We start from the raw sequence: 27090 nt of genomic DNA, 5'->3' as shown, positions 1-27090 counted from the left end.
TCAATGCCATACAACACTCCTTCAGTAGCCTCCAACTGCTCTTAAACACTAGTAAAACTAAATGCATGCTCTTCAATCGAACGCTGCTGGCACCCGCCCACCCGACTAGAATCACTACTCTCGACGGGTCTGACCTAGAGTATGTGGACAACTACAAATACCTAGGTGTCTGGTTAGACTGTAAACTCTCCTTCCAGACTCACATTAAGAATCTCCAATCCAAAGTTAAATCTAGAATCGGCTTCCTATTTCGCAACAAAGCCTCCTTCACTCATGCTGCCAAACATGCCCTCGTAAAACTGACTATCCTACCGATCCTTGACTTCGGCGATGTCATTTACAAAATAGCCTCCAACACTCTACTCAGCAAATTGGATGTAGTCTATCACAGTGCCATCCGTTTTGTCTCCAAAGCCCCATACACTACCTGTACGCTCTTGTTGGCTGGCCCTCACTACATGTTCGTCGTCAAACCCACTGGCTCCAGGCCATCTATAATTCACTGCTAGGCAAATCCCTGCCTTATCTTAGCTCATTGGTCACTATAGCAGCACCCACCCGTAGTATGCGCTCCAGCAGGTATATCTCACTGGTCATCCCCAAAGCCAACACCTCCTTTGGCCGCCATTCCTTCCAGTTCTCTGCTGCCAATGACTGGAACGAATTGCAAAAATCTCTGAAGCTGGAGACTTATCTCCCTCACTAACTTTAAGCATCAGTTGTCAGAGCACCTTACCGATCACTGCACCTGTACACAGCCCATCTGAAATTAGCCCACCCAACTACCTCATCCCTATATTGTTATTTATTTTGCTCTTTTGCACCCCAGTATCTCTATTTGCACATAATCTCTTGCACATCTAGCATTCCAGTGTTAATACTAATTGTAATTATTTTGCACTATAGCCTATTTATTGCCTTACCTCCATAACTTGCTACATTTGCACACACTGTATATATATTTTCTGTTGTATTTTTTGACTTTATGGTTTTTTACCCCATATGTAACTCTGTGTTGTTGTTTTTATCGCACTGCTTTGCTTTATCTTGGCCAGGTCGCAGTTGTAAATGAGAACTTGTTCTCAACTGGCTTACCTGGTTAAATAAAGGTGAAATAAAATTTAAAAATCTGGACTTGAATAATCATTAAGACTTGAAGATTGTTGTATATCACCCTTTTCACACTGCCAAGTTGTACTGGGTTGGTCAGGTTACTTGTCCATCCTAGGTAATGGGAAAGGAAACAATGAAGAGAATGTATCCGAGCCAGCCCAATACGGTTCAGGTTGGCACGATAGTGTGAAAATAGGTATTAGGCTGCGTTTACACAGGGAGCCCAATTCTGATATTTTGACCAATCAGATCAGCTCTTTTGACAATAATTGGGCAAAAGATCAGAATTGGGCTGCCTTAGAGCAGGGTTTCTCAAATTCGGTCCTGGGGCCCCCCCTGGATGCACGTTTTGGTTTTTGCCCTAGTACTACACAGCTGATTCAAATAATCAAAGCTTGGATGAAAAAAGGTTTGAAAGATTGGGTCCTTTCAAGGAGAGGGGAAGAGTTGCAAGATTGTAATCAGTGGGGTTATGATAGGCTAAAGTACAGAGGGAGCCAATCACAAAACAGCATCCTGTGTAACAGACAGATGGTGGTCTGGTGTCCGGACGTCGACATAAATCTATCTACATCAGGGATGGTCAACTCCAGTCCTCAGGGTCCCAGCCGCAGCTAATACACCTGACTCCAATAATCAACTAATCATGATCATCAGTTTAGAATACAATTAGTTTAATCAGCTGTGTTTGCTAGGAATGGGGGGTAAAAGTGTGACACCACTCCGGCCCCCGATGACTGGAGTTGCCCATCCCTGATATACATGTATGTGTTGTATCTGTCACAATGTGTTTTTAACAAGCCTTTATTGATCTACATCATCCACTGCTTTCATACCAACCAAGTAAAAATCTACATAAAATGTCTCTTTCCCGGCCGGGTGTCTAAGTTCTAGCGAATAGCCTTCACAGGACTCTTGAAGCTGGAGGCAGCCTGGAGTTGGAGTTGATAGGCCATGGGGTGGATCTTGAAGCCATACAGCCTGAGAAAAAACAACAAAATATTAGAACACAATAACTGTGTGGATAGTAGAAGGCTGCCATTATGCTAACATGTCTCATATCAATCTTCAAATCAGTTCAATCAAGCAAATAGTTGTTGGTACAGTTCCCAGCTGAACATGAGTTATGTAATAACACTATCAAATCATATGTATTTAAAATGGGGCAAACAAAGCATCTTGATGAATTTGCAAAGATAATTATACAAATAAACCTTGGCACAAACTGGTTGGCAGGTCTTTTTGGCCGGTACTCTGGGTGCACCATAAAGAGCATGTGGGGGAAGCCCGTCCCGAAGTAGGCCCCGTCCGTGTGGTGGTGCCGGGAGGACTTGGGGGTGTACACATCCATGCACTTTGGACAATACAGCTTCACCATCGCCTCACCTGGGATGTCTGACAGACCTATGGGAGAGGAGAGGATCAATGTCTATGCAACACAACTGAGGGCAGAGAAACCTATCCTGCTGTCAGCTGGCAATTTAAAATATTGATCAAATATATTTACTGTGCTAGCAAGAGTAATATTTTTGAAGATTCCCTCAGAACTGTGCTGACAAAACACTGTTATATACAGTACCTGTCAAATGTTTGGACACACCTACTCATTCAAGGGTTTTTCTTTATTTTTAATATTTTCTACATTGTAGAATAATAGCGAAGACATCAAAACTATGAAATAGCACATATGGAATCATGTAGTAACCAAAAAAGTGTTAAACAAATCAAAATATATGTTATATTTTAGATTCTTCAAATAGCCACCCTTTGCTTTGAAGACAGCCTTGCACACTCTTGGCATTCTCTCAACCAGCTTCACCTGTAATGCTTTTCCAACAGTCTTGAAGGAGTTCCCACATATGCTGAGCACTTGTTGGCTGCTTTTCCTTCACTCTGCCGTCCGACTCATCCCAAACCATCTCAATTGTGTTGAGGTCGGGTGATTGTGGAGGCCAGGTCATCTGATGCAGCACTCCATCACTCTCCTTCTTGGTCAAATAGCTCTTCACAGCCTGGAGGTGTGTTGGGTCATTGTCCTGTTGAACCAGATGGGATGGCATATCGCTGCAGAATGCTGTGGTAGCCATGCTGGTTAAGTGTGCCTTGAATTCTAAATAAATCACAGACAGTGTCACCAGCAAAGCACCCCCACACCATAACACCTCCTCCTCGCTTTACGGTTGGAACTACACATGCGGAGACCATCCGTTCACCCACACCGCGTCTCACAAAGACACAGCGGTTTGATCCAAAAATCTCACATTTGGACTCCAGACCAAAAGGACAAATTTCCACCGGTCTAATGTCCCTTGCTCGTGTTTCTTGGTCCAAGCAGGTATCTTCTTCTTATTCGTGTCCTTTAGTAGTGGTTTCTTTGCAGCAATTCGACCACGAAGGCCTGATTCACACAGTCCCCTCTGAACAGTTGATGTTGAGATGTGTGTTACTTGAACTCTGTGAAGCATTTATTTGGGCTGCAATTTCTGAGGCTGGTAACTCTAATGAACTTATCCTCTGCAGCAGAGGTAACTCTGGGTCTTCCATTCCTGTGGCGGTCCTCATGAGAGCTAGTTTCATCATAGCTCTTGATGGTTTTTGCGACTGCACTTGAAGAAACTTTCAAAGTTCTTGACATTTTCCGTATTGACTGACCTTCATGGTTGAGAGAATGCCAAAAGTGTGCAAAGCTGTCATCAAGGCAAAGGGTGGCTATTTGAAGAATTTCAAATGTATTTTGATTTGTTTAACACTTTTTTGGTTACTACATGATTCCATGTGTTATTTCATAGTTTTGATGTCTTCACTATTATTCTACAATGTAAAAATTGTAAAAAATAAAGAAAAACCCTTGAATTAGTAGGTGTGTCCAAACTTTTGACTGGTAGTGTAATTAAAAGGTGACTGGTGAGAAATGGTTAAATTCCATGAAAAGAGTATGTTCTGTGAGTGAACTGGAGTATGAACACAAGTCAAACTCACCAATAGGAAGCATTGGTTGATTCTCACAGTACACCCTTGGGCAATAGCCAAAGTCCCCCTGTTGGTACTTATCCAGCTGCAAACCAAAACATTTTTCAGTGTGAAACACGGTCACACACATCTAGTCCAAGAAAGCCAAACCAACTACATAGACTGACAGGTAGAATTGAGAACAGGGGTCTCCAACCTTTTCTAGCATGAGAGTTACTTTTTAAAATAGCTTTCAAATATATATATTTTTAAAATCAATATACCTGGTAAAATAATGGTTAATAGACAACTAAGGGGGCCCCATAAAAATATATTTCACATTTTCCTGAATTCTCTTTTCACTGTTACATTTTTCCTGGTTCAGGATTTTTTTAAGACCTTTTTTTTTCTTTTCTCAATATTACAATTTTTCATAGAGAAAAATTGAAAATTGATGTTCTGAGTCCATGTCAATGCTTAAATCACACGAGAATAAAAAAATGTAGGTCTGAGGGGGAAAAAATAATAACATTTTAATTTGCTTGTAATTCCCTTTAATTGCACATTACATTTTAGATTTGAGTCATTTAGCAGATGCTCTTATCCAGAGCGACTTACAGTTAGCGCCATGCTCTACCAACTGAGCTACACGGGGCCCATCTAGCAAGAGAGGAATGTGTCAGTCTAGCTATGTTGCTGCTGTTACCTACTGCTGCAGCACGTAATGACAGAGTTTGCAAAACAATCGGCACCCCATTGATACAAATAATGATGATATAGTTCTGTCAGTAAGCCTACTTTGCAGTTTGCATTTATTGAGAATATTTTTCAGTCTACCCAAAAGACGCCGGTTATCATTAGCATCGCTAACTGGCTACATACGGACTCATAGACAAATGAGTGCCCTAAACAGACAGGGGCAATATTGCTGGAAATTAATTGGCAGATAATGTGTTACGTTTGGCTTTTTAAGCCAATAGTGGCTAACCAGGGGTGGGATAATGTCAATGTGGCTTTGATTGGATAGTAGCCGGGAGCTTTATGTTTATGACAGTTTGCGATGGAACACAGGAAAAAAAGCATGTACTTTCAGTATTGATTGGTGTGCTACTCATAGGTGGGCTGGTAGCTACTGGTACCTCACGATTCGACCTGTTGGAGACCCCTGATGTAGAGATTATCCAGACTCCAGAGCAATATATACAGATCTAGGGTTTACTACCATCTGAGCGATGCCTCTGTTGGTGAGGATGTAGCGTGCATGGATCAGCCCGTAGAGCATCTCTGCTGCCTGCTCTATCAGGTCACTCTGGTTGGGGTTGTCCTCCAGCTCTTCATCTGACAGAGATAGACATGGCAGTGAGGCTTTCAGATCAACACACAAGGTACACAGAAGTCTATAGTGACATGGTGCATGAATACAACACTGGGAGGTAGCATTATAGCGTGTGCAGGCCTTTCCTTTCTTTATACACACATAAGAAGTGAGGCTTTCAGGTACAGTGGGGGAAAAAAGTATTTAGTCAGCCACCAATTGTGCAAGTTCTCCCACTTAAAAAGATGAGAGGCCTGTAATTTTCATCATAGGTACACGTCAACAATGAGAGACAAATTGAGATTTTTTTTCTCCAGAAAATCACATTGTAGGATTTTTTATAAATTTATTAGCAAATTATGGTGGAAATAAGTATTTGGTCACCTACAAACAAGCAAGATGTCTGGCTCTCACAGACCTGTAACTTCTTCTTTAAGAGGCTCCTCTGTCCTCCACTCGTTACCTGTATTAATGGCACCTGTTTGAACTTGTTATCAGTATAAAAGACACCTGTCCACAACCTCAAACAGTCACACTCCAAACTCCACTATGGCCAAGACCAAAGAGCTGTCAAAGGACACCAGAAACAAAATTGTAGACCTGCACCAGGCTGGGAGGACTGAATCTGCAATAGGTAAGCAGCTTGGTTTGAAGAAATCAACTGTGGGAGCAATTATTAGGAAATGGAAGACATACAAGACCACTGATAATCTCCCTCGATCTGGGGCTCCACGCAAGATCTCACCCCGTGGGGTCAAAATGATCACAAGAACGGTGAGCAAAAATCCCAGAACCACACGGGGGGACCTAGTGAATGACCTGCAGAGAGCTGGGACCAAAGTAACAAAGCCTACCATCAGTAACACACTACGCCGCCAGGGACTCAAATCCTGCTTAAGCCAGTACATGTCCAGGCCCGTCTGAAGTTTGCTAGAGTGCATTTGGATGATCCAGAAGAGGATTGGGAGAATGTCATATGGTCAGATGAAACCAAAATATAACTTTTTGGTAAAAACTCAACTCGTCGTGTTTGGAGGACAAAGAATGCTGAGTTGCATCCAAAGAACACCATACCTACTGTGAAGCATGGGGGTGGAAACATCATGCTTTGGGGCTGTTTTTCTGCAAAGGGACCAGGACGACTAATCCGTGTAAGGCAGGGGTGTCAAACGTCCGGCCCGCGGGCCGGATCAGGCCCGCAAACGGGTTTAATCCGGCCCCCGAGATGATTTTGTAAAGTATAAAAATTAGCTGCAATTTTTCAATAAAAGAAACTGCTGTTCCAATTGTGTCCACTGGATGGCGCAATAGCAATTGTGTTAAGCAAGCAAACTGTTTATACCAGGGCAGAGCAAATAGGTCAAGCAAGTGCAGCCAGTCCGGATGAGCTACTTTGTTTTGCCCGCGATATTTATTACGGCTCCTACTTTTAACATTATGTGCTTTGGCACCCTCATTGCCCCAATATGTCTCTGTCAAAAAAGAGAAAAGTGGACGCAGAGTGCTCCAAGAAATATTGTCATCCTTCTATTTATTCACGGAATTGAATGGGAAAGCTGTATGTTTAGTGTTCACAGCATGTTGCAGTGCTGAAAGAATATAACCTTCGTCGCCACTATGTGAGTCTTCATGCCGACAAATATGACAACTTTCAAGGACAGCGGAGAAGAGAGAAGGTGAATGAACTGTTGGTGGGTCTGAAGAAACAGCAGTCTGTGTTTACTCACAGCCGAGACATCAGTGACGCTGCAGTGAAAGCTAGCTACCTCATTGCTAATGAAATCGCAGTGGCTTCAAAACCATTTAGTGAGGGTGAATTTGTAAAAACATGCATGATGAAGGCAGCAGAGATTGTGTGCCCTGAAAAGCACCAGGCTTTTGCAAATATCAGCCTGACAAGAAACACAGTTGCAGACAGGATTTCCGATCTTTCAGTGGATTTGGACAGCCAGTTGAAGCAAAAAGTAAAGTAATTTATTGCGTTTTCGGTTGCAATTGATGAAAGCACGGACATTACAGATGTTGCACAACTGGCCATTTTCATCCGCGGAGTTGATGACACATTGACCGTCACCGAGGAGTTCGTGGAGTTGGTGCCGATGACCGATACAACGACAGCAGCTGATATTTTCACTGCACTCGTCGGCGCGCTGGACAGGGTCGGAGTGGACTGGTCCCGCGCTGTCAGCCTGGCTACAGATGGTGCGCCCTCAATTATCGGGAAAAAAGCAGGCGTTGTGCAATCTGCAAATGGAGGACGTGATTTTTGGACTTTTCACTGTATTTTGCACCAGGAGGCTTTGTGTTGCAAGTCATTAAAGATGGATAACGTCATGAATAAAACAAAGCTGCGCTCAAGGCTCACGCACAAGCACTTGAATCACATCCTGAAGTTGGCTGCCACTCAGGATGTGACGCCTGATATTGATGCGCTGGTGAAAGCTAAAAGATGCCAGGTATCAGGAGTCAAATAAACTATGCAACCCCACTTCAAGTGCTGCATGAGACACCCTGATATAGTTCTGTGATCTGTGATATACTTCTGTGAATCACTGAGGCATTGTGTGTTTGTGTGTTGTTTGTCCTCAGAATTTCAAATAACTTGAGGTGTTTTATGATTAATAGTGATGTTGTGCTTTTGGACACACTGTCCTCAGGCTCCAGCTTTATGTTTATATGTTTTTATGTTGATGTGCTATTGTTTTTAATTGATTTTATTTTATTTGTATATTTAACCTATTCTTGACTCTGTGGTTCTTGCACTTGTTTGGGGAACAGGATTTCATTTTTTGTATCTACATTTCTGCCTGAGAAATGACACCCTGATATAGTTCTGTGATCTGTGAGACAGTTATGTGAATCACTGAGGCATTGTGTGTTTGTGTGTTCTTTTTCTTTAGAATTTTCAAATAAACTTCAGGTGTTTTATGATTAATAGTGATGTTGTGCTTGTACTATTTTGGACACACTGTCCTCAGGCTCCAGCTTTATGTTTTATGTTGATAGTATTAAAACAAAGAAAACAATCTGAAGTTGTTGTTTTTAAGTTATATATACCATGATTTTACCGGTCCGGCCCACTTGGGAATAGATTTTCCTCCATGTGGCCCCTGAGCTAAAATGAGTTTGACACCCCTGGTGTAAAGGAAAGAATGAATGGGGCCATGTATCGTGAGATTTTGAGTGAAAACCTCCTTCCATCAGCAAGGGCATTGAAGATGAAACGTGGCTGGGTCTTTCAGCATGACAATGATCCCAAACACACCGCCCGGGCAACGAAGGAGTGGCTTCGTAAGAAGCATTTCAAGGTCCTGGAGTGGCCTAGCCAACCCCATAGAAAATCTTTGGAGGGAGTTGAAAGTCCGTGTTGCCCAGCGACAGCCCCAAAACATCACTGCTCTAGAGGAGATCTGCATGGAGGAATGGGCCAAAATACCAGCAACAGTGTGTGAAAACCTTGTGAAGACTTACAGAAAACGTTTGACCTGTGTCATTGCCAACAAAGGGTATATAACAAAGTATTGAGAAACTTTTGTTATTGACCAAATACTTATTTCCCCCACTGTAGACGTCAGCCTATAGACGCACTGAGTATGCTAGTATGTGGTCACAGCTTGGTGAACCTTTCCTGGTCTGTGCCTGCCATCATGTTCTGTGTCGTTTCCTGCATAACGTTCCATGCCTATTATGTTGATTTTACGATGCACAGTAAAACAGTGTACTTGGGACTTTTGGAAAAGCAGTTACAAATGGAACTGATACATTTAGCCAATAGGAAATCTCAAATGTGTCACGCTTGTTCTGGTGGTACACTGTGTCCTTGGGTCTTTTGAAAGGCACTTATAAATACAAACAGAACTGATAAATGTGCCTATAGGAAGTGTCAGTGTGAAGTCATGTCAGACGGTGTAGTGATGAGCTCACCTGGCTCCAGGTCCAGGATCATGTCGAGGGCCTGGCGGTAGTGAGGCACCTGCTCATTGAGCCCTGTCAGGTTAAACTTGTCCTGAATGTAGTCCTCATCAACCTGGTACAGTGGAATGGATCAACATGGTTAGTAGCTTTCAGCTGCCAAACACAGTCTACTACTCTTTATATGAATAGGCTATAGTTGGTCAATTGCATAACAGGTTAAAGGGATTACTTACATTTACGTCATTTAGCAGACGCTCTTATCCAGAGCGACTTACATTTTTATTTTTTTCATACCCCATGGGAATCGAACCCACAACCCTGGCATTGCAAACGCCATGCTGTACCAACTGAGCTACCTCCCTGCCGGCCATTCCCTCCCCTACCCTGGACGACGCTGGGCCAATTGGGCGCCACCCCATTTGTCTCCCGGTTGCGGCCGGCTACAGCAGAGCCGGGATTCGAACCAGGATCTCTAGTGGCACAGCTAGCACTGCGATGCAGTGCCTTAGACCACTGTGCCACTCGGGAGACTTGGCTTTCAGCATGACAATACTTCAGTATTGGCAATTAAGACAAGCAGAAGAGTTAAAGGTAGAATTAAGCAATGTAGCTTATGCATGCACTGTGTTGGAATATCTGAAGCTACCACCACGAGATAATAAGTTTGTCACAGTTACACACTATGGGACCAAAACAAAACCACCTCTTTACTTTAATCACTGTAATGTTGGGTCCTCTTTTACATGGAATTCTCCATCTGTGTTTAGGGTATATTTGGCTGGTAGCTGTAACAGTTCATTCTGTATTTCAAACAAACAACTAGCTTCACAAACAGTTGGCTAAGTCACAGCAATTGTCTTTCCCCTGTCTGTCCTTCTCATTCTGTGATGTTCTGACATAACTAGCTAGCTACTCACCTCACAAAAGAACTCATTCCCCCTCAGGCCACAGAACCAGGAGATCCAGGACACCTCCTCCGAGCTGCTCATCCTCTGAACAAGTGGGGGGTGATGGTGCAAAGGCATGCAAAAATTATATGCATTTCCGACTTTCCTTTGATTCACTAGAAAATAAAGCTAGCTAGTGGTGTATCCCATTCTTGTCCAGGGACCTGAAGTATGTGTATACTGCAGGCTTTATTTCGGCCCCAGAGATGCTAGCTAGCTAATCTAATCATCAAGCACATATGTGTTAGTACTGGGCTAGAACAAAAGCCTGCTGTTAACCTTAGTCTTTATTAGTCAAATGATGCATAAAGAAATCTTGCTAGCTACCGTTAGCTACATAGATAACGCTAGCTAGCTAACCCCGTGTTTGCTAGCTAGCTAGCTACGTCGTTTGTTTAATAACGTTAGCTAGCTAACGCTAATTTTCCACACGCCTGAAATCCATACTGATTTGAAACTAAACAATGAATTTAGTCCTGGATAAAACCAAATATTTTGTGTCAGCACACGTTTACTTACCCTCTTCTGTGTTAGCTAGATAGATCTACCGGTAGCTACTTTGCTAACTAGCTAGTACCTTGGCTAACTGTTGTCAACAAGAATACTACTTCCGGTGGAATTTCCGGCTTCTCCGACCTTTGTTGATTAACAGTTTGCTGTTCCAGTCAAACGGCCGAGTATGAGTTCCAGTCCGCTCCAGAAGCCAATGCGCTGGGAAAGTATGAAGACTTCCACATCAACTTTTTGAATGGTCTTCTTCGAGGAGATGAATCCACGCCAGAGAGGAAGAGAAGTCGCCAAAATCTGTCGAAAATAAGCCCAATGCGTTTCTATTGGCTTATTTTGGACCTATACTTGTCGCCTGCCTTCCCGCCTTTGGGACAACGACTCCCATTGTTAGGGAGGAAACATGAGCATCTCGTCATTATATACAGATCTCTGTCCACGCAAATGTGCTGACAAAATTAGTGTAAAAATACAGAATTTTAAATCAAGTCTTTCAGGTCATTAGTCTCATGTCAATGTCGAGTCCCGAGGCTCCGATTCCATGCCAAGTTATTTTATTTTCTACCAAATCGAGTCTCAAAACATCACATTTGTGGACGTGTTCAAGAGCATCAAAACCGTGACGTATCATTGGTAAATTGACTGGCCACTGTTGGCATTTTTAACTGCAGTTTCACAGATAATCAACAATGAGTGAGGATGGAGATTCATGGTCTTTACAGCTAATACAAATCACCACGGTAACTCAACATAAATAATAATTATAATAATGCATACAATTGTGCATTAAACTTAAACACCCAAAGCTGTTATGTGATTGTCATTTTATCAGAAATGCTGACAATTGATGGTGTTAAGCATATTCAATCAAGAGCTTGATATGAGGTGCTGCAGCTGCACACACATTTTTCACCAACAAATGGACTAGCCTATGGATCAATCAAACCTTTCTTTATTCTTTACAATGAAACTTGTATAAACCACTTCATATGACATTCAGTTTTTATATGAACAGATTGGATCCCATAATGCAATTGCATTCAGGGCAGTTCTGAAAAAGTCTTGCGTTGCGGTGGTCCACTCTCTTTGGCCTCCTGGTCTTTCCCCTTCTCCTCAAACATCAAGATCCTTCGGCAGTGAAAAATAAACAAACACATATTATTACACATGTCATGTAGCAACGAGACATAGCCTTAAAGGAAATACAGTGGATTACAAAAGTTCAGAATCATATTCAGAAGTTTCATTTCGGGTCTAATGTAATGCCGTCATTAATGTAGTTTCATATTTCTTCTAACTTACAGTCGGAGTATGGAATTCCTCTTTCCTAGCATCATATTGAGAAAGTCTGTGTAACAGAACGTGTCTCGTGCAGCACCGCCAACCACATCTGACATCATCTTTTTCAGCTCCAGGTGAGTCTTGGCCACCCCCAGCTTCTCTAACATGCGCTTCAGCCCCATCATGTCTGTGACACAGAGATAGATAGAGAAAGAGACAAAGATGACAAAGATAGTTCACATGGATGGCTCAATGTTGTCCTCTTGATTAGCCTAATCTTGTTATTCATAAGGATTGTTGTAAAAAAAAAATGTTTTTACCGATGTCTCCTTGGTCATTGAGATCAAATTCCATGTATTTGTCTGTAAAACAATACAGAACACATTAAACATATTATTTCATTGTTGATTCATTCATCAAGGTAACTGATAACTGTCTGATCAATGTGAAATTAAAACACTTGAAAATCTCACTTTTAAACATTTCCAGTTTTGAGCTGAGGTCCTCCTCCTCTGCATATTTAGGATCTGTGAGAAAAACCTTCAGAATAGAATATCACAAGACAGACCTTGAGATCTGATAGTTGCTAATAATACTATAGCTAGATAATACTGCCCAAATAACATTTATAGACAGATGAACAACAGACCTCATTGATGGAGTTCAGTTTCTCATCCTGCTGCGACTTGAGGAATCCAAATGCTTTCCCTCCTGAAACAATATGAGATAAACTCAGAAATGTTATTACTCACTTCCTTATTGGTGATCTACTGGAATCCCCCCCCCCCACACACACACACACACATTCACAGGATTTAACTAAAGCTAATGACAGAGAGACTTACCTTGTAAATGTTTATCCATGTCAATCTGCTGTTATTTGGTGTATAAGAGACTAGTCAAATGGACCATGGGTTGCTGAGTGTTGTGTTATGAAGACTGAAAGTGTCAAGTATGTATCTGTATATTGTGACAGAAGAGGAAGTTTGGGGAGTTAAAGTTAGTGTGGTCATTTGCTAAGTTCCCCTCTCACATCCACTCGCAGCAGACGGAACAGACAGAGAACAAAGAGAGTGTATGTAGGGAACAAGGAACTAGGGGGTTTGCATTTAACATACGTTAGACTAGGCTACCACATAAACACTGCACACTACATCATTGTCTACATATATAAAAAAAATGTTTTATTAAAGTGCTTTCATCTACTTTCAGCAAAATGTTTAATCACTTTTCATGTATACATTTTTAACTTACGGCTCAGGCACAAGGAAGGAATGATTCTAATGAAATGTTATGTTACTGTACTGTTATGCTAAGTATTGTATAACTAATTGGATAAATGTGGAAATTACAGTGAATTAATTTTAAGCAAATAACTTGTTCTCTGGCCTTGACACTAGATAACACTGTTAAGCATATAATCTTCAAAACAACATGCTTTTTATGTGGGAAGTCAATAAGTGTTTCTCAGGAAATGTGTATTCATGAACAATAAAGAAACTAGGCCATGGAGAACTGAGATCGGGGTCTGAGATGAGAGACTAAGGAACTTCACACTCACATGGATAATGGCACTGTTTCAGTCACACGGGTTATCAATACTTCTGTTGAAAATCATAACGCAGTGTGCTGGTGAGTAGTCGTTCTTGCTGAAATTACACTTTATTTAATTGTCTGATAGTGATTTTTAGAGCATACTGCTCTAAATATTTCAAAAAATTTCATAATGCTAATTTCATCCATTTTTTTCTCCTTATTTCCCAGGAGCTGAGTCTTGTTCTCATGTAGAGACGACACAGTTCATCACAGCTACTCAGAAAGAGGTAGCTGTCCTCCCCTGTTTCACATCAACACGCCTAGATTTAGCAACCAGAGTGAAATGGACAAAACTTTCACCTAAACCTGAGGACATCTTGGTGTGGCCTGATGATCCATCTGTGGCCCATAAGTCAGAACGTGTGGCCTTCGAGTCGGGAGTGGATGTTGTGGTGGCTGGAAACCTGTCCCTGTCTCTAAGAGATGTCAGGAAATCTGACGAAGGGCTTTACAGCTGCAAGGTCTGGCAGGGATGGAGTTGTGTCATGGTGAAAAACATCACTCTAAAAGTGAAAGGTAAAATTATATATTCCCTTTCTCTCTATGTAAGTGTCAAATAAAAAATATAGTCAAACTTGTTTGAGTAAGCCTCTATTCTCTTTTCCAAAGAATGCAAAATCCTACATTCAGTTATGGCAGCACCCAACGGAATAGCTACCCTGCCTTGCATGTTGAACATGACAACAGGAATGCCCCAAATATCATCGGTGTCCTGGGGAGAGATCAAGGGAGACACTGAGACCCAAATACTTCAATACCCTACATATATCACCAACCAAACATCCCTAGGAAATAGGGTGAGCTTAGGAGGAAATCTCAGTTCAGGAGATGCATCTTTGGCTCTCTCCCTGGTGGAGTACAGTGACAGCCAATGGTACAGATGTAAGTTGCATATGGGACAACATGAACGCTGCTTTGAGGTCAAGCTACAAGTTAAAGGTGAGTATTTGCTAGTACATTCTTATTCAGAATATACAGTGCATTCGGAAGGTATTCAGACCCCTTTACTTTTTCCACATTTTGTTACGTTACAGCCTTATTCTAAAAATGATCAAATTGTTTTTTTCCCTCATCAATCTACACACAATACCCCATAATGACAAAGCGAAAACAGGTTTTTAGAAATGTTTGCACATTTATAAAAAATATAAAACAGAAATACCTTATTTACACACAGTACCAGTCCGAAGTTTGGACACACCTGCTCATTCAAGGGTTTTTCTTTATTTTTACTATTTTCTACATTGTAGAATAATAGTGAAGACATCAGAACTATGAAATAACACATATGGAATCATGTAGTAACCAACATTTAAAAAAACAAATTGGCATTCTCTCAACCAGCTTCAACTGGAATGCTTTTCCAACAGTCTTGAAGGAGTTCCCACATATGCTGAGCACTTGTTGGCTGCTTTTCCTTCACTCTGTGGTCCAACTCATCCCAAACCATCTCAAATGGGTTGAGGTCGGGGTATTGTGGAGGCCAGGTCATCTGATGCAGCACTCCATCACTCTCCTTCTTGGTAAAATAGCCCTTACACAGCCTGGTGGTGTGTTGGGTCATTGTCCTGTTGAAAAACTAATGATAATCCCACTAAGCGTAAACCAGATGGGATGGCTTATCGCTGCAGAATGCTGTGGTAGCCACGCTGGTTAAGTGTGCCTTGAATTCTAAATAAATCACTGACAGTGTCACCAGCAAAGCACCCCCACACCATAACACCTCCTCCTCCATGCTTCACGGTGGGAAATACACATGCGGAGATCATCCGATCACCTACTCTGCGTCTCACAAAAACACAGCAGTTGGAACCAAAAATCTCAAATTTGGACTCATCAGACCAAAGGGCAGATTTCCACCAGTCTAATGTCCATTGCTCGTGTTTCTTGGCTCAAGCAAGTCTCTTCTTCTTATTCGTGTCCTTTAGTAGTGGTTTCTTTGCAGCAATTCGACCATGAAGGCCTGATTCACACAGTCTCCTCTGAACAGTTGATGTTGAGATGTGTCTGTTATTTGAACTCTGTAAAGCATTTATTTTTGAGGCTGGTAACTCTCTAATGAACTTATCCTCTGCAGCAGAGGTAACTCTGGGTCTTCCTTTCCTGTGGCGGTCATCATGAGAGCCAGTTTCATCACAGCGCTTGATGGTTTTTGAGACTGTACTTGAAGAAACTTTAAATTTCTTGACATTTTCCTGATTGACTGACCTTCATGTCTTAAAGTAATGATGGACTGTCGTTTCTCTTTGCTTATTTGAGCTGTTCTTGCCATAATATGGACTTGATCTTTTACCAAATATGTCTATCTTCTGTATACCACCCCTACCTTGTCACAACACAACTGATTGGCTCAAACGCATTAAGAAGGAAATACATTTCACAAATTAACTTCAACAAGGCACACCTGTTAATTCAAAATCATTCCAGGTGACTACCTCATGAAGCTGGTTGAGAGAATGCCAAGAGTGTGAAAGCTGTCATCAAGGCAAAGGGTGGCTACTTTGAAGAGTCTCAAATATAAAATATATTTTGTCTGCAGCATTGAAGGTCCCCAAGAACACAGTGGCCTCCATCATTCTTAAATGGAAGAAGTTTGGAACCACCAAGACTCTTCCTAGAGCTGGCCGCCAGGCCAAACTGAGCAATCGGGGGAGAAGGGCCTTGGTCAGGGAGGTGACCAAGAACCCGATGGTCACTCTGGCAGAGCTCCAGAATTCCTCTGTGGAGATGGGAGAACCTTCCAGAAGGACAACCATCTCTGCAGCACTCCACCAATCAGGCCTTTATGGAAGAGTGGCCAGACGGAAGCCAGTCCTCAGTAAAAGGCACATGACAGCCCACTTGCAGTTTGCCAATAGGCTCCTAAAGACTCTCAGACCATGAGAAACAAGATTCTCTGGTCTGATGGAACTCTTTTGCCTTGAATGCCAAGCGTCACGTCTGGAGGAAACCTGGCACCATCCCTACGGTGAAGCATGGTGGTGGCAGCATCATGCTGTGGGGATGTTTTTCAGCGGCAGGGAGACTAGTCAGGATCGAGGGAAAGATGAACGGAGCAAAGTATAGAGAGTTAATCTTGATGAAAACCTGCTCCAGAGCGCGCAGGACCTCAGACTGGGGCGAAGGTTCACCATCCAGCAGGACAATGACCCTAGGCACACAGCCAAGACAACGCAGGAATGGCTTCGGGGCAAGTCTCTGAATGTCCTTGAGTGGCCTAGCCAGAGCCCAGACCTGAATTATGGGGTATTGTGTGTAGATTGATGAGGGGGAAAAAACAATTTTAATCAATTTTAGAATAAGGCTGTTACGTAACTAAATGTTTAAAAAGACAATTGGTCTGAATACTTTCCGAATGCACTCTATCTATATTTGTCAACCATTGCATTAGCAATTTGATGTTCTATAATTCTCATGTTCTACCATTGAAACAGAACAGGAAGAGGAGACTTCCACCACAACTGAACCAGCAAACCGTGGTATGTGTACAATGTTTTTCTCTTATTTGTGTATTTTATTTATTTAAAATAATAATTATAATGAAAATATTTGTGGACATATTTATCACCACTGGGTTTAGAGGACTAGAGACACACGACAGGCTTTACACTCAGTTCAATCAAATGAGATCATGAATGACTGTCATCATATGATACTGATGCTCTGCTCAGCAATTACAGCCAGTCAGAGTCCAGAAAGAGTTGTGACAGCTGCAGTTGGAACTATAGTGGCTTCATCCATGTGTGTGATCTTCATAATGGCTCTTACACTGGGAGTGATCATTTACCTCAGACGCCGCAGACACTCCGGTATGTATGGACACTACTCTGGTTTATATTGACCTGGTAAAGTAAGGCAGACACTCAGGTATGTGTGGACACTACTCTGGTTAATATTGACCTGGTAAAGTAAGGATGTGTGAACACTACTCTGGTTAATATTGACCTAGTAAAGTAAGGATGTGTGGACACTACTCTGGTTAATATTGACCTGGTAAAGTAAGGCAGACACTCAGGTATGTGTGGACACTACTCTGGTTAATATTGACCTGGTAAAGTAAGGCTACATGTTTTGAAATACACATTCCAATACACAGTATTATTGTATTGTGGATCTGCCTCTCTCTCTTTCTCAGATGAAGATCACTGGCATACTTATGAAGATGTACAAGACTCAGGTAAGCCCGTTGATTATGTCCCATCCTGAGTATGCTCAGAGTGCTCCTCGTCCACCTCGGTAGTGGAAAAATTACTCAATTTTCATACTTGAGTAAAAGTAAAGATACCTTAATAGAAAATGACTCAAGTATAAGTGAAAGTCACCCAGTAAAATACTACTTAAGTAAAAGTATTTGGTTTTAAATATACTTAAGTATCAAAAGTAAATGGAATTGCTAAAATGTACTTAAGTAGTAAAAGTAAAAGTTTAAACCATTTCAAAATCCTTATATTAAGCAATTGACCTGGTAAAGGCTACATGTTTTGAATGATAAATTATATATATTTTTGACGGATAGCCAGGGGCACACTCCAACACTCAGATATAATTTACAAATGAAGTATTTGTGTTTAGTCAGTCGGCCAGATCAGAGGCAGTAGGGATGACCAGGGATGTTCTCTTGATAAGTGTGTGAACTGGACCATTTTCCTGTCAAAATGTAATGAGTACTTTTGGGTGTCAACGAAAATGTATGTAGTAAAAAGTATTTTCTTTAGGAATGTAGTGAAGTAAAAGTAAGCAAAAATCTAATTAGTAAAGTACAGATTCCCCCAAAAACGACTTAAGTAGTACTTTAAAGTATTTTTACTTAAGTACTTTACACCACTCGTCCACCTAAATAACATGTCTTCATCTATTTTTTTCACAGCAATGTTCCCCAATGTTCTGTATTCACTTCAAGAGTTTGACCAGAAGGAGGACCTATGCACTTGTGAGTTTTTCCCCCCCAAATATACAGTACCAGTCAAAAGTTTGGACACACCTACTCATTCAAGTGTTTTATTTTTACTATTTTCTACATTGTAGAATAATAGTGAAGACATAAAAACTATGAAATAACACCTATGGAATCATGTAGTAACTAAAAAAGTGTTAAACAAATCAAAATATATTCTATATTTGAGATTCTTCAAAGTAGCCAACCTTTGCCTTGATGACAGCTTTGCACACTCTTGGCATTCTCTCAACCAGCTTCACCTGGAATGCTTTGTCAACAGTCTTGAAGGAGTTCCCACATATGCTAAGCACTTGTTGGCTGCTTTTCCTTCACTCTGCGGTCCAACTCATCCCAAACCATCTCAATTGGGTTGAGGTCGGGTGATTGTGGAGGCCAGGTCATCTGATGCAGTACTCCATCACTCTCCTTCTTGGTCAAATAGCCATTTTGTGATTTATTTAGAATTCAAGGCACACTTAACCAGCATGGCTACCACAGCATTCTGCAGTGATACGCCATCCCATCTGGTTTGCGCTTAGGGGGACTATCATTTGTTTTTCAACAGGACAATGACCCAACACACCTCCAGGCTGTGTAATGGCTATTTGACCAAGAAGGAGAGTGATGGAGTGCTGCATCAGAGGACCTGGCCTCAACAATCACCCGACCTCAACCCAATTGAGATGGGTTGGGATGAGTTGGACCGCAGAGTGAAGGAAATGCAGCCAACAAGTGCTCAGCATATGTGGGAACTCCTTCAAGACTGTTGGAAAAGCATTCCAGGTGAAGCTGGTTGAGAGAATGCCAAGAGTGTGCAAAGCTGTCATCAAGGCAAAGGATGGCTACTTTAAAGAATCTCAAATATAAAATATATTTTGATTTGTTTAACACTTTTTTGGTTACTACATGATTCCATATGTGTTATTTCATAGTTTTGATGTCTTCACTAGTTTCTACAATGTAGAAAATAGTAAAAATAAAGAAAAACCCTTGAATGAGTAGGTGTGTCCAAACTTTTGACTGGTTCTGTATATATTTTTTAGTTTTGAACCTGGGCCTAGATTCATTCCGGGCCGCAGTAGATCCGCGTTATAGCGCGATTGACATTTAAAGGCAATGTTACCTGGTTAGCGGAGATAGCACTCACGGTAAACTGGATATGTCCGCTTTATCGGAAATTACCTTTAAACATCAAGCGCGCTAAAACGCGGATCTTCCACGATCTGGATTGAATCTAGCCTCTGGTCACTGTGTCTGTGAGTCCAGGTTAAATTGTTGTTTCTAATAACTTCAGTACTGTAATCAATTAACATTTCATTCAAATGCATTTATTTATTTGTCTTTCTTTCAGTTCAATGCCAGTGAAAAGAATAATCATCTTTCAACACACCATGTCTTACTTAACCATACTCAAAACACCTATAAATGCTTTTTTTTATGGTATTCACGCTTCTTATCTTTCAACCCCTGGTATAGCCTACATAGTATTACACAATATCAATCTTAGTTGTGAAATAGTAAAATGGATGAGGTGACCTATTGTATTTAGCTTGATTTGATTGGACATATTCCTTTATTTGTGACCTCCATGGTGGCACAACTTGTGTTGATGCTTTTGTACACCACAGGATGTGTGGTTGGGAGCTGTTCCAGACAGAGACATGCTGTTCTGCCGTTCTACTTGTATTGCTAATGCTCACACACTGCCATCCTGTATCAAATAAATACACGTATCTGTTCATTCTCATGTAGTTTGTCTCTTGTCACAGTCCCATACATCTACCCAGTTGTACAGTGCTGAAGAGAAGTTACCAGGTTTCTTAATGCGTAACAGAGGAAGGACCCATGTGGGATGTGAAAGTCAGCAGAGTGATTTGTAGTACAGGAGGTGGGGTGACTTAGTCATCAACCCCCACACTGAGGAGGCATACTGAATGTGTTCCTGTAAACAACTTAAGTCGTTTTTATTATAAAAAATAAAATATCAGTACATTGAAATGATTAATATGGTAACTGGTGATATTCTATAGAGGTTATTTTATTTTTATGAATTTATTTGCACAATAAAAACACTTCATATTTCAGTTTACATTTATTATATTTAGAAATATAATAGAAGGAACCAAAAAAAAAACCCTGCATAGGCTTGATGTACTGGTGAAACTTAATGTGACAAAATATCAAGGGAAATCCAAACCACAAAACAATGTAAACAAAAAAGAGGTAAAAAGTACAAAGATTTGATTTAAAACTCAACTAATGTCCTAAAAATAGAGGACATGACATTACACTCAGTTCACAGCTTGCAGAAGATCATAAAAACTGTCGTTCATTACTCCTGAAGGTTGTATTGCTTGAGGTAACGCTTCATCTTGAATATCTTCATAGATATGAGTCTGCAAAGAAAATATGGAATGTGTAAAACCAGTTGAATTTAGTTCACCAACATGATAAAAGGGTTACAAGACAAGACATTTAGACAAATTAGATGTCAAGTTATAGGCGTACTCAACTGGGCTTCACTTGTTTTTTTTTTGTTTTTTTTGGGGGGGATGGATCAGCTTAATATTGCAGATAGATTGTAATTCTATCAATGTAATTGTCTGCATCACTTCCAATCCCCCATGTTTTTTTATATATATACTCCCCTTTATTACTTTTCAACCCCGCCATCCTTTCCCTACTTGGAGTAAATTAGTGAACAACAATGCTCAGGCCTCTACTTCCGGTGTATACTTACTATTTTTACATTTACATTTTTAGTCATTTAGCAGACGCTCTTATCCAGAGCGACTTACAGGAGCAATTAGGGTTAAGTGCCTTGCTCAAGGGCACATCGACAGATTTTTCACCTAGTCGGCTCGGGGATTAGAACCAGCGACCTTTCGGTTACTGGCACAACGCTCTTACCCACTAAGCTACTATCTACACCTTATGGACACAGTTCATTTTACAATAATTATATTATATATATTATATATAATGTGGTCCTCTGTAGCTCAGCTGGTAGAGCACGGCGCTTGTAACGCCAAGGTAGTGGGTTCGATCCCCGGGACCACCCATACACAAAAATGTATGCACGCATGACTGTAAGTCGCTTTGGATAAAAGCGTCTGCTAAATGGCATATTATTTATTATTATTAAATATATATACATATATATATATATTTTTTTTTTGCTCCTGAACTTCTTCTACTCTCAACCTCTCCGATCATTTTCATGATGTCCATCCGGTTTGCTTCTATATGCCATATCTTTCTAACTGTGCTCTTTCCCAAAAGCTCCCAACATACAACCTATATACTTATTATGGACACAGTATGCTTACATTATTAGCTATCTTTGTTATTATTTGTTTATTAGTCCCATCCTTCAACTCTATTCAATACCTCCCATCTATCTCTTAACACCATCCATATAGGATTTCTATTTGCCATATATATTTCAACCGTACTGCGATGTTTTACAAAAGTTCTGAACCTTTCTATTCTCATTGCTTCTACAGATTGTGAATTAAAAATAAACATTTTTGCTAAAAGTATTATTATATTATTGATCGATTGACTATGACTTTTCAGATCACCCAGTAATGCTATCTGCAAGGTTAGCTCCAGGTAAATATTGCAATCAATTAGCCATTCCTGGACCTGTGTCAAAAAACAAGCTACAAATGGACAGAACCAAAACAAATTATCTAATGATTCTGTCTCTTCACAGCAAAATCTGCAGAGCTGGGAAGATTGTATCCCCCATATAAATAACATTCTATTGGTAGCAAGAATTCTATATAATCATTTAAATTGAAAGATTCTAATTTTTGAATCCGGTGTCGTTTTGCGTGTCAGTTCATAAACACTATGCCATGGGATCGGTACGTCAAAAATCTCTTCCCAACTATTTTGCAATCTATATGGGACGGCTGTCAATCCTTTGGTCCTTAAGTGAAACTGATATACTTTTTTATTTATCACAGTTTTCCTTAACCAATTATGTTCTTTAATGCAAGGCCGACAGACAAGTTCCTTACTTTCTCCCCCTTCCACTTTCCTCTTCCACTTTTGCTGTAAGGCTGCAATTATTTGGTTGTAATTTTGGGTAGAGCAGACATTTCCATATCAGTCCTACCGATGATATCATTTACGAAGATTATTCCTTTTTTAAACATTCTGTCAAAAAAGTAAGTTTTTTTGTCAATTAGTATATTTGAATTTAACCACAATATTTGTTGCATTATTTGTTCTGTCGTTTCTGGAGGATTAAATTGAAATTGCAACCAACTTTCTATGGCTTGTTTTAGAAATAGTGATATTTTGGAGATTATTTCCTTTTCAAATAACTGCAAATGAGTTGTTGTAATCTGAATAAAGGGAAAAAAGGCCTTTCTTGAACGTTGAGTGAGACAATCTTACTAATTTGCTTGAGAACCAGTTCGGATTTAAGTATAACTTTTGTATGACTGAAGCTTTTAGTGATAGGTCTAATGCTTTAATATTTAATAATTTATGTCCTCCGAATTCATATTAATTATATAAATATGCCCTTTTAATTTTGTCTGGCTTGCCGTTCCAAATAAAATTGAATATTTTTTTCTCATATAATTTAAAAAACTGTTTGCTAGGCGTAGGCAAGATCATAAGCAAATAGGTAAACTGGGATAATACTAAAGAGTTAATCAGGGTGATTTTTCCACAATTTGACTGGTATTTTCCTTTCCATGGTAGTAAGATCTTATCTATTTTTGCTAACTTTCTATTAAAATGTATTGAAGTGAGATCATTTATTTCCTTTGGGATATGTATTCCGAGTATATCCACATCACCATCAGACCATTGCATTGGTAAACTACATGGTAATGTAAATTTTTTATTTTTTAGTGATCCAATACGTAATATAGTACATTTGTCATAATTTGGTTGTAATCCAGAGAGGTTAGAAAATGTATATAGATCCACTATGAGGCTGTGGAGGGATTCTAGTTGTGGATTTAAAAGAAAACATGAATCATCAGCGTACAATGACACCTTTGTTTTTAAGCCCTGGATTTCTAATCCTCTGATATTATTATTGGATCTGATTTTAATAGCTAACATCTCGATGGCCACAATAAATAGATATGCCGATAGGGGACAACCTTGTTTCACTCCTCTTGACAGTTTAAAACTTTCTGAGAAATAGCCATTATTTACTATTTTACACCTAGGGTTACTATACATGATTTTGACCCATTTTATAAGAGATTCTCCAAAATTGAAATGCTCCAGGCATTTATATATAAACCCCAGTCGAACTTTATCAAATGCCTTTTCGAAGTCTGCTATGAATAGCAGGCCTGGTTTCCCATATTTTCCATAGTGTTCTATTGTTTCCAATACTTGCCTTATATTATCTCCAATGTATCTTCCATGTAAAAAACCTGTCTGATTAGAATGAATAATATCCGACAATACCTTTTTAATTCTATGCGCTATACATTTTGCTAGAATTTTTGCATCACAACACTGAAGTGTAAGGGGCCTCCAATTTTGTAAATGGACTGGATCTTTATATTTTCCACTTGTATCCTGTTTCAGTAATAATGAGATCAGACCTTCTTCTTGAGTGTCAGATAATCTACCATTTACATAGGAGTGGTTAAAACATGCTAATAACGGTCCGCTTCACTTGTTAGTGAATTACATAGTTGTGTTTATTGAATGCTTACCATTCCAACAGGTGTCTGCTGTTCTTCTCCTTCTGTAGGTAAAGGGGGACAAATATCAGCTTTATTTCACATAAATGTAATTAGGATGGTATGTCTTTCCTTTTCACTGCTGGTCATTACTGTAGGTTTTATCAAGGATGCAACATCAAAATTGCAGTTTTTTGTAACACACACAATCTAACACACATGAACACATATGTACCGGCGGCACTTCCCTTGCCCTGCCTCTTACAATACATGCCCCTTATTCTAACAGCACAGAGCAACAGCAGCAAAAGGGGGACTGACCATATCACCGCAGGTAGTACATGACCTATTTGCAAAGACGTACCAAGTCACAGAGACTGTATTACAACTCAATATCTTATCACAACATCACAGTAATGAAATAATATAGCCTCAACACAGATCATGGCCATGCATTGTACCAAACTACTTTCAAAAGTCTTACCGCTCTGGATGGTCCACTCCTTCACAGCCATTTCAACCCCTTCTCTGAGCACGGTGCAGGCTATCTTCTCTGTGCCCTGGCGGTCAGGAAGGAAGAGTTTGGAGATGAGGGTGTTGTTGTGTCCTATAGGACCACTCTGAAATCCATCCTGGCCACTGTGAGTCCAGGTCAAATGGAAGTCTCTACCATCTTCCACACAGGTGAGTGAGCAGGTCAGGGTGAGATTGTTTCCGCCTGGGGTAGCATACTCTGCAGATACTGAGGACAAAGCAGTGGTGTACATTGTGCCGTTACCCTCATTTACTAAGTTTATTCATAGTGTAAGACACGTATTTATGTCTCAGTGATACAACCCATTGACACTCACCATCCAGAGTGTGTAGTAGGATTCTGTTCTGTTGCGAGCAGTTGTAGAGCCCAGAATGCAGTGTTTTCACATTGCTGATGACCAAAGACCCGTCTTGGCTGATGAGAGATGCAGGGAGGTGACCCTGAGTTCCAGCTAAGACATCACCTGACTGAGACAGACTGGACAGTGATCTTTGACCCAGAATCCACTGGAATCTGCTGCCCACCTCAAGACAAACACTTCCACTATACCTCCTGAAAGAGAGAGAGAGAGAGAGAGAGAGGAGTGAGGGGAATTTGGTTGCAATATACTACTGTGTTAACGCAAATATGCTGCAATAATACATAGTTACAAAAGTACCTGCAATTTCTATGGTATAGCTGAGGGACGTCTTCACAACCTCTCCTTCAATCAGTTGACACCGCCACTTCCTGTGATGGTCTGTCTTCTTGACACCTCGGATGGTCAGTTTAGAGAGGCAAGTAGATGAACTTTCGGTTTGAAATCTCTCTCCCTGTAGCACTGTATTGGCCTCATTCAGCCAATTCAGCTGTATTTCACTATGGTTGCATTGTGGGACAAGGCCTGAGAATATATTCAGGTGACATTGGAGCTTGATATCCATCTCTGGTGCTATATTGGTGTCTGTTGCCAGAGTAACTAAAAAAAATAAAAAACAAAACTATGGTGACAACACTCACTCAGAAATAGTGTGAATAAAAACAGACAATTTAGGTTGATCATAAATGGTAACATACTGTTGAGAAGGTGAAGAGAAACCCTTGAACTGGTGGCCCCATCTTCACAGGTGTAAACTTTTCCATCATCTATTTCAAGAGGTTGAATTTGTAGAGAGCAGTCATGTCCCATTTTCAGTCGACTGGCTCTTCCTGGCTTTGGACCCTTCACGTCCACCTTGCCTGATAGTACTAATTGGATATGAAACCCATTTTCCTCCATACTCCAGGTAACAGAGGAGCAGGAATTGATGTAGGATGTACCACATGGTAAACGCACACTGTCTCTAATTGAAGCAAATATTCTTGTAGGTCTATGGTCTTTTGAATAGAGTAAAAAACAAGTGTTACAACACTTCTCATAACAAAATCAATAGGGAATCAAGAAATATTTGATGTAAAATATGTTTTAAAAAAATCAGTAATGTTAAAGAAATCATATTTACCAGAGGACTGGAGTCCAAGTATTGCCTGTAAAAGCATGCAGAGACACAGTTTTAGGTACAGACACATCTCTCCGTCTTGTGATTTTCTTTATTTCTCAATGTCCTTTTGACAGTATGTGTTATCATATGTTACTGTTCAGGAAATGTCAAGTACTCACTCATATTTTCTTTCTTCACCAACTTCTATAAATAGCAGTAATCATGCCCTGGCATTTTTCCACCAACTAGACCTATTTCTTTTGCTGTTCCCCTTTTCATTTAGTTATATTTTAAATCCTCTATTTTATAACCTAGCCTACTTCAAACACAAGACTGTATGAAGTTTGTTTTGCTAAAAAATATATCAAAGAAGTGTATAAGTGCTTTGTGATAAATTAATGAACTGAGATAAACCATGCAGAAAATTATGGCATTTCCCACTGAACGGATGTTACAATTGAAGTCGGACATACACCTTAGCCAAATACATTTAAACTCTGTTTTTCACAATTCCTTACATTTAATCCTAGTAAAAATTCCCTGTATTAGGTCAGTTAGGATCACCACTTTATTTTAAGAATGTGAAATGTCAGAATAATAGTAGAGAGCATGATTTATTTCAGCTTTTATTTATTTCATGACATTCCCAGTGGGTCAGAAGTTTACATACACTCAATTAGTATTTGGTAGCATTGCCTTTAAATTGTTTAACTTGGGTCGAACATTTCGGGTAGCCTTCCACAAGCTTCCAACAATAAGTTGGGTGAATTTTGGCTGTAAAGAATATCATATTATCGTCGCTTATTATATGTATTTGATTTATGTGCTTTTTTTATTTATTCAGCCTGCTTATTGATTTATTTATTG

At 40.2% G+C, this 27090-nt stretch overlaps 3 protein-coding genes across 4 annotated transcripts; 1 reads left to right on the top strand and 2 right to left on the bottom strand.

The window, feature by feature from the left end:
- Positions 1-1901: 1901 nt before the first annotated feature.
- On the bottom strand, positions 1902-11016 carry LOC121586929 (casein kinase II subunit beta). 2 transcript variants are annotated; one of them, XM_041903983.2, is made up of 7 exons: positions 10876-11016; positions 10210-10284; positions 9302-9404; positions 5285-5400; positions 4093-4168; positions 2328-2517; positions 1902-2094 (listed from the first exon to the last, which is right to left on the bottom strand). In XM_041903983.2, exons 2-7 carry the CDS (start codon positions 10279-10281, stop codon positions 2004-2006), a joined length of 648 nt encoding a protein of 215 aa, XP_041759917.1. In that variant the 5' UTR covers positions 10282-10284; positions 10876-11016; the 3' UTR covers positions 1902-2003. The 2 variants fall into 2 exon arrangements, with proteins under 2 accessions (XP_041759917.1, XP_041759916.1); XM_041903982.1 differs by lacking the exon at positions 10876-11016 and adding an exon at positions 10759-10869.
- A 369-nt stretch (positions 11017-11385) lies between these two features.
- LOC121586928 (junctional adhesion molecule-like) lies at positions 11386-20300 on the top strand. The gene is made up of 10 exons (XM_041903981.1): positions 11386-11486; positions 12051-12161; positions 13525-13659; positions 13792-14139; positions 14233-14562; positions 17058-17102; positions 17295-17432; positions 17759-17800; positions 18491-18553; positions 19911-20300. The coding sequence occupies exons 3-10, from the start codon at positions 13596-13598 to the stop codon at positions 19922-19924; spliced, it is 1044 nt and encodes a 347-aa protein (XP_041759915.1). The 5' UTR covers positions 11386-11486; positions 12051-12161; positions 13525-13595; the 3' UTR covers positions 19925-20300.
- On the bottom strand, positions 11683-13497 carry LOC121586930 (allograft inflammatory factor 1-like). The gene is made up of 6 exons (XM_041903984.2): positions 12873-13497; positions 12677-12738; positions 12501-12567; positions 12348-12389; positions 12049-12214; positions 11683-11874 (listed from the first exon to the last, which is right to left on the bottom strand). The coding sequence occupies exons 1-6, from the start codon at positions 12889-12891 to the stop codon at positions 11787-11789; spliced, it is 444 nt and encodes a 147-aa protein (XP_041759918.1). The 5' UTR covers positions 12892-13497; the 3' UTR covers positions 11683-11786.
- Positions 20301-27090: the final 6790 nt, after the last annotated feature.

This window comes from Coregonus clupeaformis, chromosome 17, assembly GCF_020615455.1.
Source record: "Coregonus clupeaformis isolate EN_2021a chromosome 17, ASM2061545v1, whole genome shotgun sequence".
Taxonomy (NCBI): Eukaryota; Metazoa; Chordata; class Actinopteri; order Salmoniformes; family Salmonidae; genus Coregonus; species Coregonus clupeaformis.
The sequence above is the reverse complement of the archived record's forward strand: the minus strand, read 5'-3'. Positions and strand labels throughout refer to the sequence as shown.